This window comes from Typopeltis vanoorti, chromosome 14 (assembly GCF_054136105.1).
Source record: "Typopeltis vanoorti isolate ZY-2024b chromosome 14, IOZ_Tvanoo_1.0, whole genome shotgun sequence".
Lineage (NCBI taxonomy): Eukaryota > Metazoa > Arthropoda > Arachnida > Uropygi > Thelyphonidae > Typopeltis > Typopeltis vanoorti.
In genome coordinates this window covers 100,995,440-101,010,851 of record NC_143562.1, presented here as the reverse complement: position 1 = coordinate 101,010,851, position 15,412 = coordinate 100,995,440, and the positions used below count along the sequence as shown (strand labels likewise).

General features: G+C 36.5%; 1 protein-coding gene across 1 annotated transcript in view; it reads right to left on the bottom strand.

Moving 5' to 3' along the window:
- LOC150099804 (sodium channel protein para-like) overlaps positions 1-15,412 on the bottom strand; it is a 1,646,355-nt gene that overhangs the window by 669,382 nt on the left and 961,561 nt on the right. The window contains exon 21 of the mRNA XM_090403494.1: positions 923-1,097. Coding sequence (XP_090259620.1) covers positions 923-1,097 — 175 coding nt within the window. The remainder of the gene's footprint in view (positions 1-922; positions 1,098-15,412) is intronic.

Sequence of the window (15,412 nt, the reverse complement as noted above, 5' to 3'; positions counted from 1 at the left end):
ATGTTTGGTTTCTGCAATATGTATATTCTACAAATATTTCCATGTGAAATGCTCATCTGAAATAACATCAATAATTCCCTCAGTACTAAGCTTGTTGGAACACGTGCAGCTGCCGCTCAACATCCCTTCACATGCACCTTCAAACAAAGAACAAGTTTCTTTTCTTCTTCCTTCATCTTTGCAACTGCTGTATTGTGAAAGTCTTCCCCCTGTTGTGTTTCCCAAGGAGTGCAATATACAGTCTTTCAAATACAATGTAAACAAGTTCCTCCTTTCCAAACCCACTACATATATATGGTACTAATGTACTATAGGCTAATCAAACAACCTCTCATGTATGGGCACAACATAAAAAAAAACAGGAGACTATGTATTGTGATTTATTATTTTGCAGTCCATTGTTCAATCACAGCAAGTTCACACAAGTCAAATCCAGTCATTGTTTAGGGTGATGTTTGATTTGTGCCTAAAAGGCATTCCACAGAAAGTGAGTCTGTAGTTTTTACATAAGATTCTAGCAAAAATATTTACAGCTGTGGATGCCCTAATTCTTCATTGAGAGCATCCATTGTATGTACATCTTCTAATGCTCCAATTGTACTGCATTTGTAAGAACTAGCTAACATAGCAGCCTACGTTAGTTGCTGAAGTCAGTTAAAGTCTAAATCATATCTCCAATTCCATTACTGAAAACAAATACAGCCATTTTAACATGCACTGCCTTGTTGCCACATGATTTGTCACTGACATCTGACATTTGTGGAAAGTAGGGAAGTCCCTGTAATTTCTGTTATGTGCAAAGGCTTTTTTTTTTGAAGATATTTTATAAAAACAAACATTCTTAGGTATATAAATTCATGAAACAATATTTACTACAATGAATTATATTTAAAAATGAAAACCAATTAAAGATAATACTCACCACCAAATTACCAATGACGACTGTTGCTAAGAAAAAAGGAATACATGGCCAACCAGCAACTAGCATACAATCCCACATTGATTCAATCCATTCTCCACATAAAACTCTAAATACTATCATGAAGGAATGCATGAAATCTTTAAAATGCCAACGAGGTACTACATTATTTTCAAACCTGCATAAAAATGAAGGAAATATCTAAAAGTGAATATTGTAAGAAATATTAATGCCTATCATTTTATTCCACTTCATAATCATCGAAATGAAAATAAAGTGTTATATTCTGAGAAGTAGAAAAACAAGGTGAAGAATTTCATTATATATGGGCAAAAACAAGAAATATTTCATTTAACATAATTTGAAGGTTTCATAGTTATCTTATTCTGAAATGTAAGCATTTAAAAAACCAAACAAAACACATATCATAGTTTTTATTATTATGACAAAAGTATCGTTACCTAAAGTATCTTTATCGTAGTAATAATAATATATGGGTACACCGGTCTGGCAATTCGTTAGTAGGGGGTATATGTAAGTTCGGTTCACTTAAACCTTGGTATTCCAGGTCTACCTACTCACTGATGAGACCTCAATAAAAGTCGAAACCGGTCTGGGTAGTGACCTGATAATGTAGACCAGTAATACATCTCCTAGGAGCTGTGTTTTACATTATGAGAAAATATTAAGGATAGTGACGGATCTTGCTCCACCTTTGCTCCGAGTTGCCCTAGTGTTGTACTACCCAGATGTTGACTTACGCTTGCACTCGCCGATAGTTCTTTGGCATGAAACTCTTAAATTTCGATCTCCGAGTTTCGTATCCAGCTTTAAAATAATGAGGGATTTATTATCCACTTAACTTAGTTTTTATTATTATTATTAAATTAGACATCCTACTCACATCCTTCTAATATTGCTTGAAGGGTCTGTCTCTTGTTCTATCCCTCTCTCTTTTTGTCCATTCATCCATTCAAAGAAAACTCTTTTCCACATATCCTTTCAACTAACCTGCTCCTCTTATTCACAAGGCTTTGCATCATTTACTTAGTCTGTCTTCATATAAAGTCTCTTGGAAGAGACCCAACATCACTTCAGCTTCTCTGGGACCTTGCCAATATATTCTCATTCCCTTAAAAACCAGGAAACCAGATTCTCACACACTAATCCATCCATAATTGACTTGAACTAGCATTATATTCTGCACTCGTAACTACTCTTTATTTTTACATGTCAAGTTCCTCATGATCATTGCCAAGGCTCCCCAAATATGCTTGCCCACTCACCCATTGTGAGTAGATTTTAGCTGGTGAGCAGCTGCAGCCAGACTGGACAAAACAGAATATTTTTATTTGAAAAATATGATTTTCTAAACAAAATCATTTTTAAGAAAAAAACAGATATAACATCACAAATCACTTTATAGAACTCCCATTGACTTAATGGAACATATTAAAAGAATGGGAAGGGATTTGTGGCGAGTAAATGTTTTTCATGGTGAGTAGAGTTTGGCATAATTTGTCAATCCCTGATCACTGCCATAATCTATTGTGATGTTCTCGCAATACTGGCTAGGTGATCCTTAAATGTAAAGTCCCTATCCTCTACTAATCTTAAATCCTTTTAAAATTTCCCAACCAACTACTCTGCATCCAATTCTTGCACCTTGCAACATGGAACTAGTAGCTGCAAACCCACTCACACCATCTATTAATTTCTGTCTAATGATCTTTGCTTTACTCCTCATGTTTCTCCAGTTTTGCATTATCTGCAAACAAGTGCACATCTCTATTTAAACCTCCCTCAATATCATTAACATAGAAGTTAAACACAGCAGCACTACTATAAGTCCCTGTAGTACACCACTAGTGACTTTCTGCCTCCAGGATGCTGCTATTCTCATACACAACTTGCTGTTATTAGCTGTCAGGTAGATAACAGCAAGTTGTATATGAGAATAGCAGCATTCAACTCATTAATCTGGTATATAATTCCATCCAATTCCAGTTTAGTAACCAACTTTCCACATGGCAATCTGTAGCTGGCCTCAGCAAAATTTAAATATACTACTGTATATGCATCATCAAATCATCATCAGTTTGTTCACATGCTTACTATTTAGAAATAACTATGACATTCCATGTGTCATGGTCTCAAGTGCATATCTGCATTATATGAAGCAAGCTCAAAGGTTTAGCAATTTTTAGCATATACAACACACCTACATACAAATGAAAAATATTGCTATGCAACTGTATACTCCTGAAAAGGCTATGCTAAGTGAATTGTGTTTGAAGGAAGCTCTTTTCATTAAGGAATAAAGTTGCAAACTTGGATGTCTTGTAATGTCTCAAAGACATCATCTAGAGCATTTCACACAGGGAAGAATTATTGGCAAGCTTGAAAAAGGATGCAGCAGTATTACTGATATTACCAGAGAGTTTAGAAAATACAACACAGCGCTGTATCCAACTCTGGGCAGCATTTCAAACCAATGGAATGTGTTCATGTTTTTTGCTAACAGGTTGCCCTCACCCTACCAATGGAGCATGAAGAGAGATTTTTGGTTATAATGGCAAAACATAATTGACCTACCACATCCAGTCAACTTGCAAGTCGGCTCCATTCAAGCACAAGTACACAGATATCTCAACAAACTCTGGCAAGACCTCTGCAAGAAGTAGGCCGATATGCCTGAAGTCTGCATTCTCTTTATCCACAGCTCATTGTAGAGCATGTCTTCAGTGGTGTTGTATCCATAAACATTGAACAAGACACCAATGGGCTAATGTACTCTTCATAGATCACAGTCATTTTTAGTCTTTCCTCTGATTCTAGACGACACTTGATCTGGAATAGAGTGGTACTGCTTACTATCCTGAGAATGTTCTTTTAAAGGGATGGATATGGGTGTGCTGGGGTAATGGTGTGGTGAGATATTATGCTTAATGGATGCACTAAGCTACAAGTGAACGATGTTGTTACTAGTGAACGATATTGCAACAAAGCTCTTCAATGTCACGTTTGATTGTTCTGTGGTGCTGTAGGCAAAGAATTCATTTTTATGGATGACAGTGCCACACCACATCATACAAGAGCAGTAGACTTATTAATTGAATCATGTGGTTAGCATGCTACCCAAAATATCAACCCCATAGAACACACATTTGGGACACTATAGGGAGATGCATTGCTGCTTGAAATTCCCGTGCAGAAAACAAACAAGGCCTTATTTTTGCTCTAAAGCAGTGTTTCTCAAACTTTTCATATGACAGAACACTTCACAAATCTTGTGAAGTGTTCTGTCATATGAAATTCTGAAATTTTAACGGAACACCTTGGTTAGAGTCTAGTATCATCGGTCTCATATTGAATGTAAAGCTAAGTGCACACTATCGCCACAGCAGGCTGTATTGCATTGCAAAAATGCAACAGCACACACTACAGGCATGCTGGGCCACATCGCATTGCATTGACCTTCATTGTCAGTGCATGTTTCCTAGAATAGATATCTCTGTACTTCACTCATGCTCGGAGATGTTGACAACAGCAGGCGGCTATTAGCCAGTGGCTGAGTTAAGGCCAGAGTGTGCTGACTTTAATAGTACAATCCACATGCAAAGTGAGGAGCGCCTGATTTTCAAACATGTTTGAACTTGTCACAGCATTTAAAACCATTCCAGGCTCATATTAATTTTGATAATTTTTCACAGAACACTTATTCACTTTCTGCAGAACACCGGTGTTCCACTGAGCATAGTTTGGGAAATGCTGCTTTAAAGGATGGGTGGGTGGGCGGGCCAGTTTGCCTCAAGAGTTCCCTAATCACTTGATGCTAAGCATGGTATGATGTTGTGAGAGCACACAGTTCAGGGTGGACATATTCCATAGTGAAATATCTTTCTGCATAGTTTTCTATAAGTACTGTACATTAATTCCTTAACTATGTCCTTAGAAAATTTGATATTTTGCAAAAGCGTATTGCAATTTAATTTGTATGTAATTTACAACACATTTTTTGTATAATATAATTCATTAGTATGCTGGCAATAAATTTATGTTCACATTTGGCTGTAGTCATGAAAATTTTTTCATTTAGAGGTAAAAATGTAATTTTTTTGACTTAGCTTTTTGACCAATGTATTTCTCATAATTTTCACATATGTCACAATCCTTCCCAATATCATTCAAGAACAGATTGAATAAAGACCACGGACTGATCCTTGTTGTACACCACTAGTTTCTTTAAATCTTACAGATTCACATCCCCTGTATACCATTTCTTGATATATCAGTCAGCCATCCTCTTATTATTATTATCCAGGTCTCCATGGAATCAAAAGACTCATCGTGGGAGGTCGTTTTTAGGAAATACAAAGTCTACCATACCACTCCTTTAACCCATTAACCATCCTCACTCCAACCACTCTCTCAGGCAATGCATTCCAAGGTTCAACCACCCTCCACGCAAAGAAACCACTCCTCACCCTCTTGCTCACAGTTTCCTTTCGTAACTTTCAGGGATGGCCTCTTGTCATCACTCCTTCCCGCTGTTCCACCAAGTGAAAGAACTCTCCAATGTCTACCCTGTAACTGCCTCTTAACAGTTTAAAAGTCTTGATCATATCACCTCTCCTTCTTCTATCCACCAAACTCTGCAGTCCACATTCCCTCAGTCGATCCTCAAAACTCATATTGTACAGTTCTGAAACCATCTTTGTTATATTATATTATATTATAAAAATATTATCCATGATAATATTTTTTAATCCAAACCCATATTCTCCAATTTATGCAACAGCCTTCCATGATATTCCGTGAAAAGCCTTAGCAAAATTGCAAAGTATCATGGTGTATCCATTCCCCTTGTCTAGTTCAATAGTAACATTATTATAGAATGTGAGCAAGTTGCTAAAATATGACCATTCCTTAGGAAAACCATGCTGTTCATTGTAAAGTAGAGCTTCACTGTCAAACCATTTCTGAATGCAAGCCCTAATCAATTTTTTCAAAATCTTCACCACCACTCCTGAAATACTGATTAGTCGATAGTTGGGTACATCAGTCTTTGCACCACCCTTGTGCAATGGCATTACTATATATTCAAGACTCCTGATACTAAACGCATTCAGGTGTAGGCCGTCCCTCCTGTACAAGTCTAATCTTCCCTCAAACTCACTCCACACATCCAAAAACTTGCATCTATTCCTTCTACACAACCTATGCATTGAATCATTTGCCATCATAGTCCTTAATTCATTTTTATTGTATCAGGGTAGTATGCTTACTATTTTCATTTTCTTACTCTTCATTCTCACCTTTTCCAACAACCATTTCATGTCCTCTCTATATTGAACTTATCACTAGTTAAGTTGTTAGTACTTACTACAATTACGATCTCATTTACTTTTCTTTTTTGTTTATGAATTGCTTGCGTTATATTTTTAATTTTTCCTCCTGGAAAACTCAAGTTATAATCCGCTCATCAACAACATGTTTTATGATAGAGTCACTATACCAAATAATATCCTTTTTACAAACAACATTACTTAACTGATTTTCATTACTCACTGACCTACCTGTTTCTGTGCTTTGTTGTTTCTTATTTGCTGCTTAATTTTCTTTTCCTCCTAATGTTCATTCATATGCCTCTCGACTTTCTATAATTCCACATTGTCTCTCTAATAATTTGCTTTTATTTTGCTATTTCGGAGGTTAATTCATTTTCAGTAACCTTGTCAATATCTTCAATACCTCCTTAGCAGGTCAGGCCTTCTTGTTCTTGATTTGGCTGCTCTTCTTAGCATTACATTTCTTGTGCATTTTTTGGCATCATTCTAAACTATACTTAATACTGCAATATCTTAATAAAAATATGTTATAAAATAAATAAATACACTAAAAACATGAAAATCTACACTAAATACTATAATGCTATAAAACACTAATTTTCCAAGCGAAAATCACCAATTTTACATGAGCTCTAAATTCACTTATTAATTACAATGCAGCCTCAAACCAGCAGATATCTCTAATTAATGTTGACTTCAAAATCATTTCAACAGCTTTTGCAAAATGACTGAAGGCAACCTTGCCTGATGTTATTGGCCACTACCAGACCTATTTTATGCCAGGCACTCAATACATTACAACCTACATTTATGAGGGATCCTATCCACATTGCCAATACTCAAAGGAAAAAACAAAGAAAAAGAAAAAAGAAAAACAAAGAAAAACCTTGACAAAGAAAAAACTTTTGACAGAATTGAATATGAGTACCTTTTGAAGCATTGTGATCACACAGATATGGCCCTTACATCACATAGACAATTTAATATACAAGGAAATACAGTTCTGCTTGAAAGTAAACAGCTGCCTCATTTATATTTTGTCCTAGTGTGAGATAAAACAAGACTGTCCTGTCAGGAATATTGCACACATTAGCCATAGAACCCTTCCTAGTTAAAATTAAATAGCAGCCTACTATCTAGAATAAGCCATATTCTGGTGAGAGTGGATGATTTGGCTTCTTCTAGATAGTAGACCACAATCACGATAAGAAACAAGTAGAAACGAAAGTCATTTATGATGCATACAAAAGCAAAAGTTTTGAGAGAAAAAAAAAAAAAAAGCAATGACTTGTGGACAGGCGAATGGAAATCCAGAACTGATGCTTCCATTAAATGCAACTACTCAGGAGAAGGGCTAAAATACCTGGGGGGGGGGGGGTACCTGTTCCACACCCAAACCTATAACATGCTAAATGGAGAGAACTACACAGCTGCTAATAATAAGTTTAGTTTAATCCTTTATCCAAGTGTGAGTAAACAAAGTTTGCACCTGAAAGTACCTTCAGGACTGGGGAAAGGTAGTGCAACCCCAGGCACCTCGTTGCAAAGGTGGAGAAAGATCTCATTACTACTATCTCAGTATCTCCCATAATGCAAAGCATATCTCCTTGCGGATATGTGTAATGCTATGCATTAAGGCAAGGGCCACTACCCATACTGGTTTCAACATTTATTGAGGTCTCGTTAGTGGGTGCCAGGCCCAGTAGTGGAGATACAAAGGCAGAAGCAACGAGAGGTCATCCTAACCTATAGGAGTTGCCAAAGGGTGCGCAACCTTATTATTAAATTACTCTGGATTCAGAGAAAGATGTCGAGAGTTTATTTTTCACTTGGTTAGACTATAATAAGTTTAGTTTAATCCTTTATCCAAGTGTGAGCAAACAAAGTTTGTACCTGAAAGTATCTTCAGGACTGGGGAAAGGTAGTGCAACACCAGGCACCTCGTGTTGCACTACCTTTCCCCAGTCCTGAAGATACTTTCAGGTGCAAACTTTGTGTGCTCACACTTGGATAAAGGATTAAACTAAACTTATTATACAACGAGGTGCCTGGTGTTGCACTACCTTTCCCCAGTCCTGAAGCTACTTTCAGGCGCAAACTTTGTTTGCTCACACTTGGATAAAGGATTAAACTAAACTTATTATAGTCTAACCAAGCGAAAAATAAACTCTCAACATCTTTCTCTGAATCCGGAGTAATTTAATAATAAGGTTGCACACCTTTGGCAACTCCTACAGGTTAGGATGACCTCTCATTGCTTCTGCCTTTGTATCTCCACTACTGGGCCTGGCTCCCACTGACGAGACCTCAATAAAGGTGGAAATCGGTATGGGTAGTGGCCCTTGCCTTAATGCATAGCATTACACATATCCACAAGGAGATGTGCTTTGCATTATGGGAGATACTGAGATAGGAGTAATGAGATCTTTCTCCACCTTTGCAACGAGGTGCCTGGTGTTGCACTACCTTTCCCCAGTCCTGAAGATACTTTCAGGTGCAAACTTTGTTTGCTCACACTTGGATAAAGGATTAAACTAAACTTATTATAGTCTAACCAGGTGAAAAATAAACTCTCTACACAGCTGCTATAAAAAAAGTCCTAGTACTATGTGTGAGCAATTCCTTCATTCAGGAGAAGAGTTGTCAGCATAAACCAAATGATAACCAACATTCTTCAGCACACTCAAAATACTTACAACACCTGAAGACTTCCTCCACAACATTAAATCATCAACTGTGACTTTCCAATGAAACAAAATAAACTGGAAATCCAAATAAGCACTCTGAAAGTCAGTCAAGGGCTTAGTCTCAATTGATACAATAGATTATGTCCTTCAGAATCATCCTCTTTGTCAGGACTTTGCTGACTGATGAAACACACCAATTCACCTACTCTAGAATATGTTTTTCAAAAATCTACCAGAGGTCTCCAACATCCACAATCCTCAGAATGACCTGTGCACCAACACCTCCACAACTGGCAAGCCTATATCAAGATGCACTGGAAAGGCCAAGAACTGTATCATACACTAAAAGAATCATTCCTGCTGCTTGTGCTCACAGAATTCCTGTTCATAAATCATAAACAGACAAATCTTAGAATCCAACACTATACATTATTTTATTTTCCCTACTTAAAACTGAACAAATATCATAATAATTGGGACTCTTCTAAGTAAGAACTTAAAGTGAAGCCATTGAACAGACGGCAATAAAAAATTAAAAATTCCAAATGAAAATCACAGTACCGGCAAGTGAAATTAGCTGTCACAAATGTCTTTTCAGAGAACTCATTTGTGGATTGTTAGTAGAGACCTACTTTCCATTGCACATCACTACACATCTCTTCATCTGTCCTATCCACCACAGGAAAATCTACTGCTAGCTGATGTCACTGGATCCAGCCATCCTGCCTGAATCCATCTCACCTCAACCATGGTGCCATCCAGTTTCCAGTGGAACCATCCATACAAGACTGAAAGTACAAAACTAATGCAGAAATCCAACTGAGGCTGTGCGACAACATCCTGCAAAGATTTAAGCTCATTGACAAGATCTGTGCACTTATTGCAACACACCTAGAATAGTGAAACACACAAACCTCACCTGTCCTGTAAATACAGCTATGATCAGATATGTCCTGAACACTGCCTCTACAACCTACAATCAAACACACAACCTAGAAAACTACTATCTACTCCACATAGACACAGAATATGCAACTACCTCTTCATTGCTGCTAAAGCCATCATCTAGAGTTTCCACATAAATCACACAAGAATGAGGATCATTCATCACTCACCAATCCAGGAAAAATCACAAATGAAGCCTACAAAGAAAACCGTACAGTAAACTACTTCTAGAATATCACCACCACAGAGAATGAGAAACGTTATCCCAGTTCACAGTAAAATGAAAAGCAACTGGCATTCTATTCGACATCTAGTCCTGGTTGGCTAAGTGGTTAGCATATCTGTTCTCCAGCCAAAAGGCTACAGGTTCAAATCCCACCGTGGACATGGATGTTTGTGACTGTCTGTGGAAATGCTAGCTGTGGTAGTTGGTGGAGACAGAGTTGTAGAGCAAGTGCCCTCATTGGATGAGTCTTCCGACTCCTTGGAGGTGTCACGTAATAATAATAATAATAATAATAATAATAAATCTTAATAATAATAATGCTGGCCTGGTTGGCCGACTGGTTAGCGTATCTGCTCTCCAGCCAAAAGGTTGCAGGTTTGAATCCTGCTATGGGCATGGATTTTGTGATTGTCTGTGAAAATACTAGTGGTGGTGGTAGGCTGTAGATGGCATTGATGCAGATGATGAACGTAGTTGTAGTTGGTGGATTGAGTGGTGGAGATGGAGAGGTGTGGAGTAGGTGCCCTCCCTCGATGAGTCTTTGGAGTTCTAAATAATCACCACAAATGGCATGGGAAAATGCTCCTCCCCCACTCTTCAAGTACAACAGAATAACTTTGCTGTTCTTGAGATGATAAGTTTCCTGTATGGACAAGAAGCTACCAGAACTGCAGTGTGTTCTCTGCATCTAGAGAGACTTATCTTCCTGTATTAGTACCAGTGGATTGCCCAAGGAATTTTTTGGAATTTTATTTATTTATTTTTTTATTTATAAACCCTGTTCTAAAGTCTAAACATGTAACTCTTTCAAGTCATAGGCCTCCAAGTATATAAGATGGTGGTCTCATACCAAATGATGAAATATATCTCCCACATAAAGATATTCACAAATGTTGATGCTCATGACAGATTCAAAAAACCCACAACCTGTTGGGTGAAGCATGGGCACGCTAACTACTTGGCCAACCAAGTTGGCCTGAAAACATACTCAGGATGATCTGGATGAGGTTCTAGTTTTCATAAATAGTCTTCATCAAAAACAAAATTCCTTATCAAAACCAAAAAGGAACAAACTCTCCTTTTTATTCATATTAACCATTAAAGAGTAAGCAGTGGTGTATCACTCGAGCCCAATCACACTGGTTGATCTCTTCATGCCTGATCATTTTGACATTACTGACAGAAGATTGATATCATGCTAGGGAAGAGATCTCCAAATTTTTTCAGGAAAAGGTACCCAATGGTGCTGTCAGTTTTTTAGCACATTCTCTCAAATATCAGGAATATATATCCATACTTGAAGTAGAAAAAGTCATCAAAACAATGAAATGTTGAAAAGGCAGCTGGAGTAAACGTAATGCAGCCAAAAATTTTCAAATGTGGAAGTATAAAAGTTTTGTAGTGGCTGCATTGCATAATTCAAAAAGCCTGGTCAGAGGATCAATTCCAGATAATTGGAGCAGAGCTCTCATAGAAGCCATCTATAAAAACAGAAATAAAACTGAATGCGAGAATTATAGTAGTATTTCCCTACTGAGTATTCCTGGTAAGATCAAGTATGCAAGTATACTTGAGAAACAGCTAAGAAAAATTGTGGAAGGGAAGCTTGGTGAAGAACAAATGAATTCAGGTCAAATAGAGGTTGTCAGGATCAGATTTTTACTTGAGGAGAAATACTTGAGAAATCTTGGGAATATAACTAGGATTTGTATTTTTAAGTTTTGTTGATACGGAAAAGGCATATGACAAAGTTCCAAGAGGAAGGTTCTTCACTACAGTTATATGGTGAATAGGACATTATATCAAGCAATACACAGTCTCTATTTAAGCTGTACGTCATCACTTAGAACTGAAGGAGGTACAGGAAGATTTTTGTAATATCAGGTTCAGTGATAGTTTGAGGTAAAATCAGGTGTGCAACAAGAGTGAACATTATCTACACTGTTGTTCATTATCTGTATAGATCACATTATGAAGTGGTATTAAATCTGATATCAAAATTGGTGATGTTAATCTTAGCTCTTTACATTATGCAGATGATGTTGTACTTCTGAATAAATCCAGTACAAGTCTGCAAGATTCCTTGACAAAATTGGATAAATGGTGTATTAAATATGGCAAAATCAGCAATATAAAGAGAAAGATGATGAAAATAGACACACGATGAAAGTTTTCTCACTTGGTTATAATATAAATTAAAGATGCCAAGAAACCACATTCCTGGCTTTTTTTTTTTTTTTTTTTGTATATTAACACCGTTTGTACTTTGTTCCAGTCATTTGGGATTTTAGATTTTGTCAAGCATTTATTAAAAAGCATCTGGGCCTGGGCTTTTATTATTATTATTATTATTATTATTATTATTATTATTATTATTATTATTATTGTGATCAAATAGTAATAATAATAAGTATACCCTATTTGATCACAAAAGAAATGAAGAAATTATGAAAGAATTAAACCAAGAATCAAAGAGAAAAAAATAGAAAAAAAATTAAAAAATATAAACATAAATGGATGGAACACGTTCAAAGAATGAAAACTGAAAGATTACCAAAACAAGCCTTAAAGTACAAGTCATTAGGAAAAAGAAAACCAGGACGTCCTTTTAAACAATGACTTCTAAGGCTGGAACAGGCCATGCTAGGCCTAAATCCTTGATGATGATGATGATGATTATTATTATTCAGGTTTCCATGGAGTCAAGGGACTCATCGTGTGAAGCTCAGAATGCATTCTACTAAGAAGAGGTTGAGGGCTAGATTGTCTCTAATAGGGTTGTGAGAGTCCATAGAAGTCTCTCTAATAATAATAATTATAATTATAATAAAATCTTGCTCTTCCTTTGGGTCTTTATCCTGCCAACCTAGCAGAGACACTTATTTGCTAATCTTTAACACATTCCTGGATGCTAACAATGTCAAGGTCTTTCCTAATATCCTCGTTTTTAATATGAGATATTGCCATTGATGCAACTGATCTTTCTCAGGACACTCATATCTATGGTCTCTAGTCTTTGGTCAAGTGTTTTATTTCTAACCCAGCTCTCAGATCCATAATTTAAAATTGTTTGAACACTGTCTTGTATACAGCTAATTTAGTGTTTTGACTCATTTCTTTCTTATTCCATATAAATTGATTCAGTTGACTTCCTACCATACCTGCTTTGTTGATTCTGTTGTCTATTTCCTTATTTAATTTACCGTCTTCACTAAAAATTGTGCCTAAGTAGCTGAAATGTTTACTTGTTCTATAGGTTCTCCATTTACAATGCAGTTTACAATTTCAATGCTTCTGTCTATTTTCATTGTCTTAGTCATGTTATTGCTGATTTTCATACCAAATTTATTACAACAGTTATTCAATTTAGTCAGGGAATCTTGCAGACTTGTAATGGATTTATTTAAAAGTATAATATCATCTGCATAAAGTAGAGAGCTAAAATTAACATCCCCAATTTTGATATCAGGTTTAATACCACTTTCCTTCATAATATGATCCATATAGATAATGAATAACAGAGGAGATAATGTACATCCTTGTCTGACAGCAGATTTAATATCAAACATCTCCCTATACTTCCTTCAATTCCAATTGCAATTCCATACAACTCAAATAAAAACTAAGTACTGCTTGATATAATATCCCATTGACACCATATAACTCCAGCATTTTGAATAGCTTCTCCCTGGGTACCTTGTCATATCTTTTTGCATATCTACAAAGCTTAAGTACAGATCTTGGTTATATTCCCACGATTTCTCAACTATTTGTCATAAAGTGAAAATCTGATCCTGACAGACTCTATTTGGCCTGAATCCCCTTCTCCTTCTACAATCCTTCTCAAGTATACTTGCATAAATCTTGCCAGGAACACTCTGTAGGAAAATACCTCTGAAATTCTCATATTAATTTTTCTTCTTATTATTCCTTCCCTCCTCTTTTACCTTGTTGTGTTGATGATTGTCTATACACTTAACAGCTACCATATTGAGGATAAGGCGGTTAGTCCTATGCCTCCCAGTGTGTCCTATGTCTGTAGGTGAGTGTGGTCATGTGCTGGTTTGCCTCTTCTGGGGGACAAAAACCCCAAGTTTCTGGGTGAAAAAACCCCCTACCTCTATATGAGACCAGTTAACTCATCTTTAGTCGAAAGAGACCAGATAAAGATTTCTCACATCACTGACGGGAATTGAACCCAGGTTTTTCTGACCAAAGGGCTTCATCTATACTGACCGAGCTACGGAGGCTCTACATTCATTTTTATTTCCCTTTTTGTATGTGGGTACTACGAGAGATCTACTCCAATCATCTGGAATTTGTCCCTCTGAACTATGCAGTGTAGCCACTGCAAGACTTTTATATCTCCATACTTGAGCATTTTTGGTCGAATATCATCTACTCCCACTGCCTTTCCACATTTCAGGCTTTTGATATCTTTTTCTACTTCAAGTGTGGGTATGTATACCTGATTGCATGCCTGTTGAGTGTTTTTTTCCATTGTGATATCACCATACATCATTTAGAAATTTTTTGAAGTAATTACTCCACAGATCAAGGATATCTTTGCACATCACCTTTATGATCTGTAATTCCTTTCACAACATTCTTTCTTCGATTTCTGAACTTTTTCAACAGCCTCCAGAATATTTTGCCACCTTCCTAATATTTATTTTCTATGTTCTTATGGAGTCTTCCAATGACTCTTGTTTAGCCAGTTTTACATAGTGTTTAGCTTTCTTATATTTGTCTCTGTATTCACTTTCTTCTTTTCATTCACTTCCTCTTTAACTTCCTGTGTTCACCATGAAGTTCTGATTTTTCTATCCTTGCAGATAACCTCACCACGTTCTTCTCTGGCTAAATCAATCAATGTTTTCTTCAGGGCTTGCCACAGAATCTACAAGGTTTGGTTCCTGTTCTCAAACTCTTTCATTTTTTCTTGAATAATGTTTGTGTACTTTAATTCACAGTACACATCAGAGAGCTGCTCAACTTTTATTCACTTTAAAACTTTCTTACATGTTCTTCTTTTCAATATGAAATTCAGTTTTATCCAGCTCAAGACTACTGATCACTTACAATTTCAAATCCTCTGCACACTCTAGTGTCCTGCACCAGTGAGAAAACATCACTCTCAACAATAACATAGTCAATAAGAATTTTCTTATTCCTTGCGTCTTCTCTCCATGTGAATTTGTGCACATTTTTATGTTGGAACATGGTGTTTCTAATAACCAGCCCATGTCCTGAGCATAAATCCAACAAGCATTTGCCATTTTTA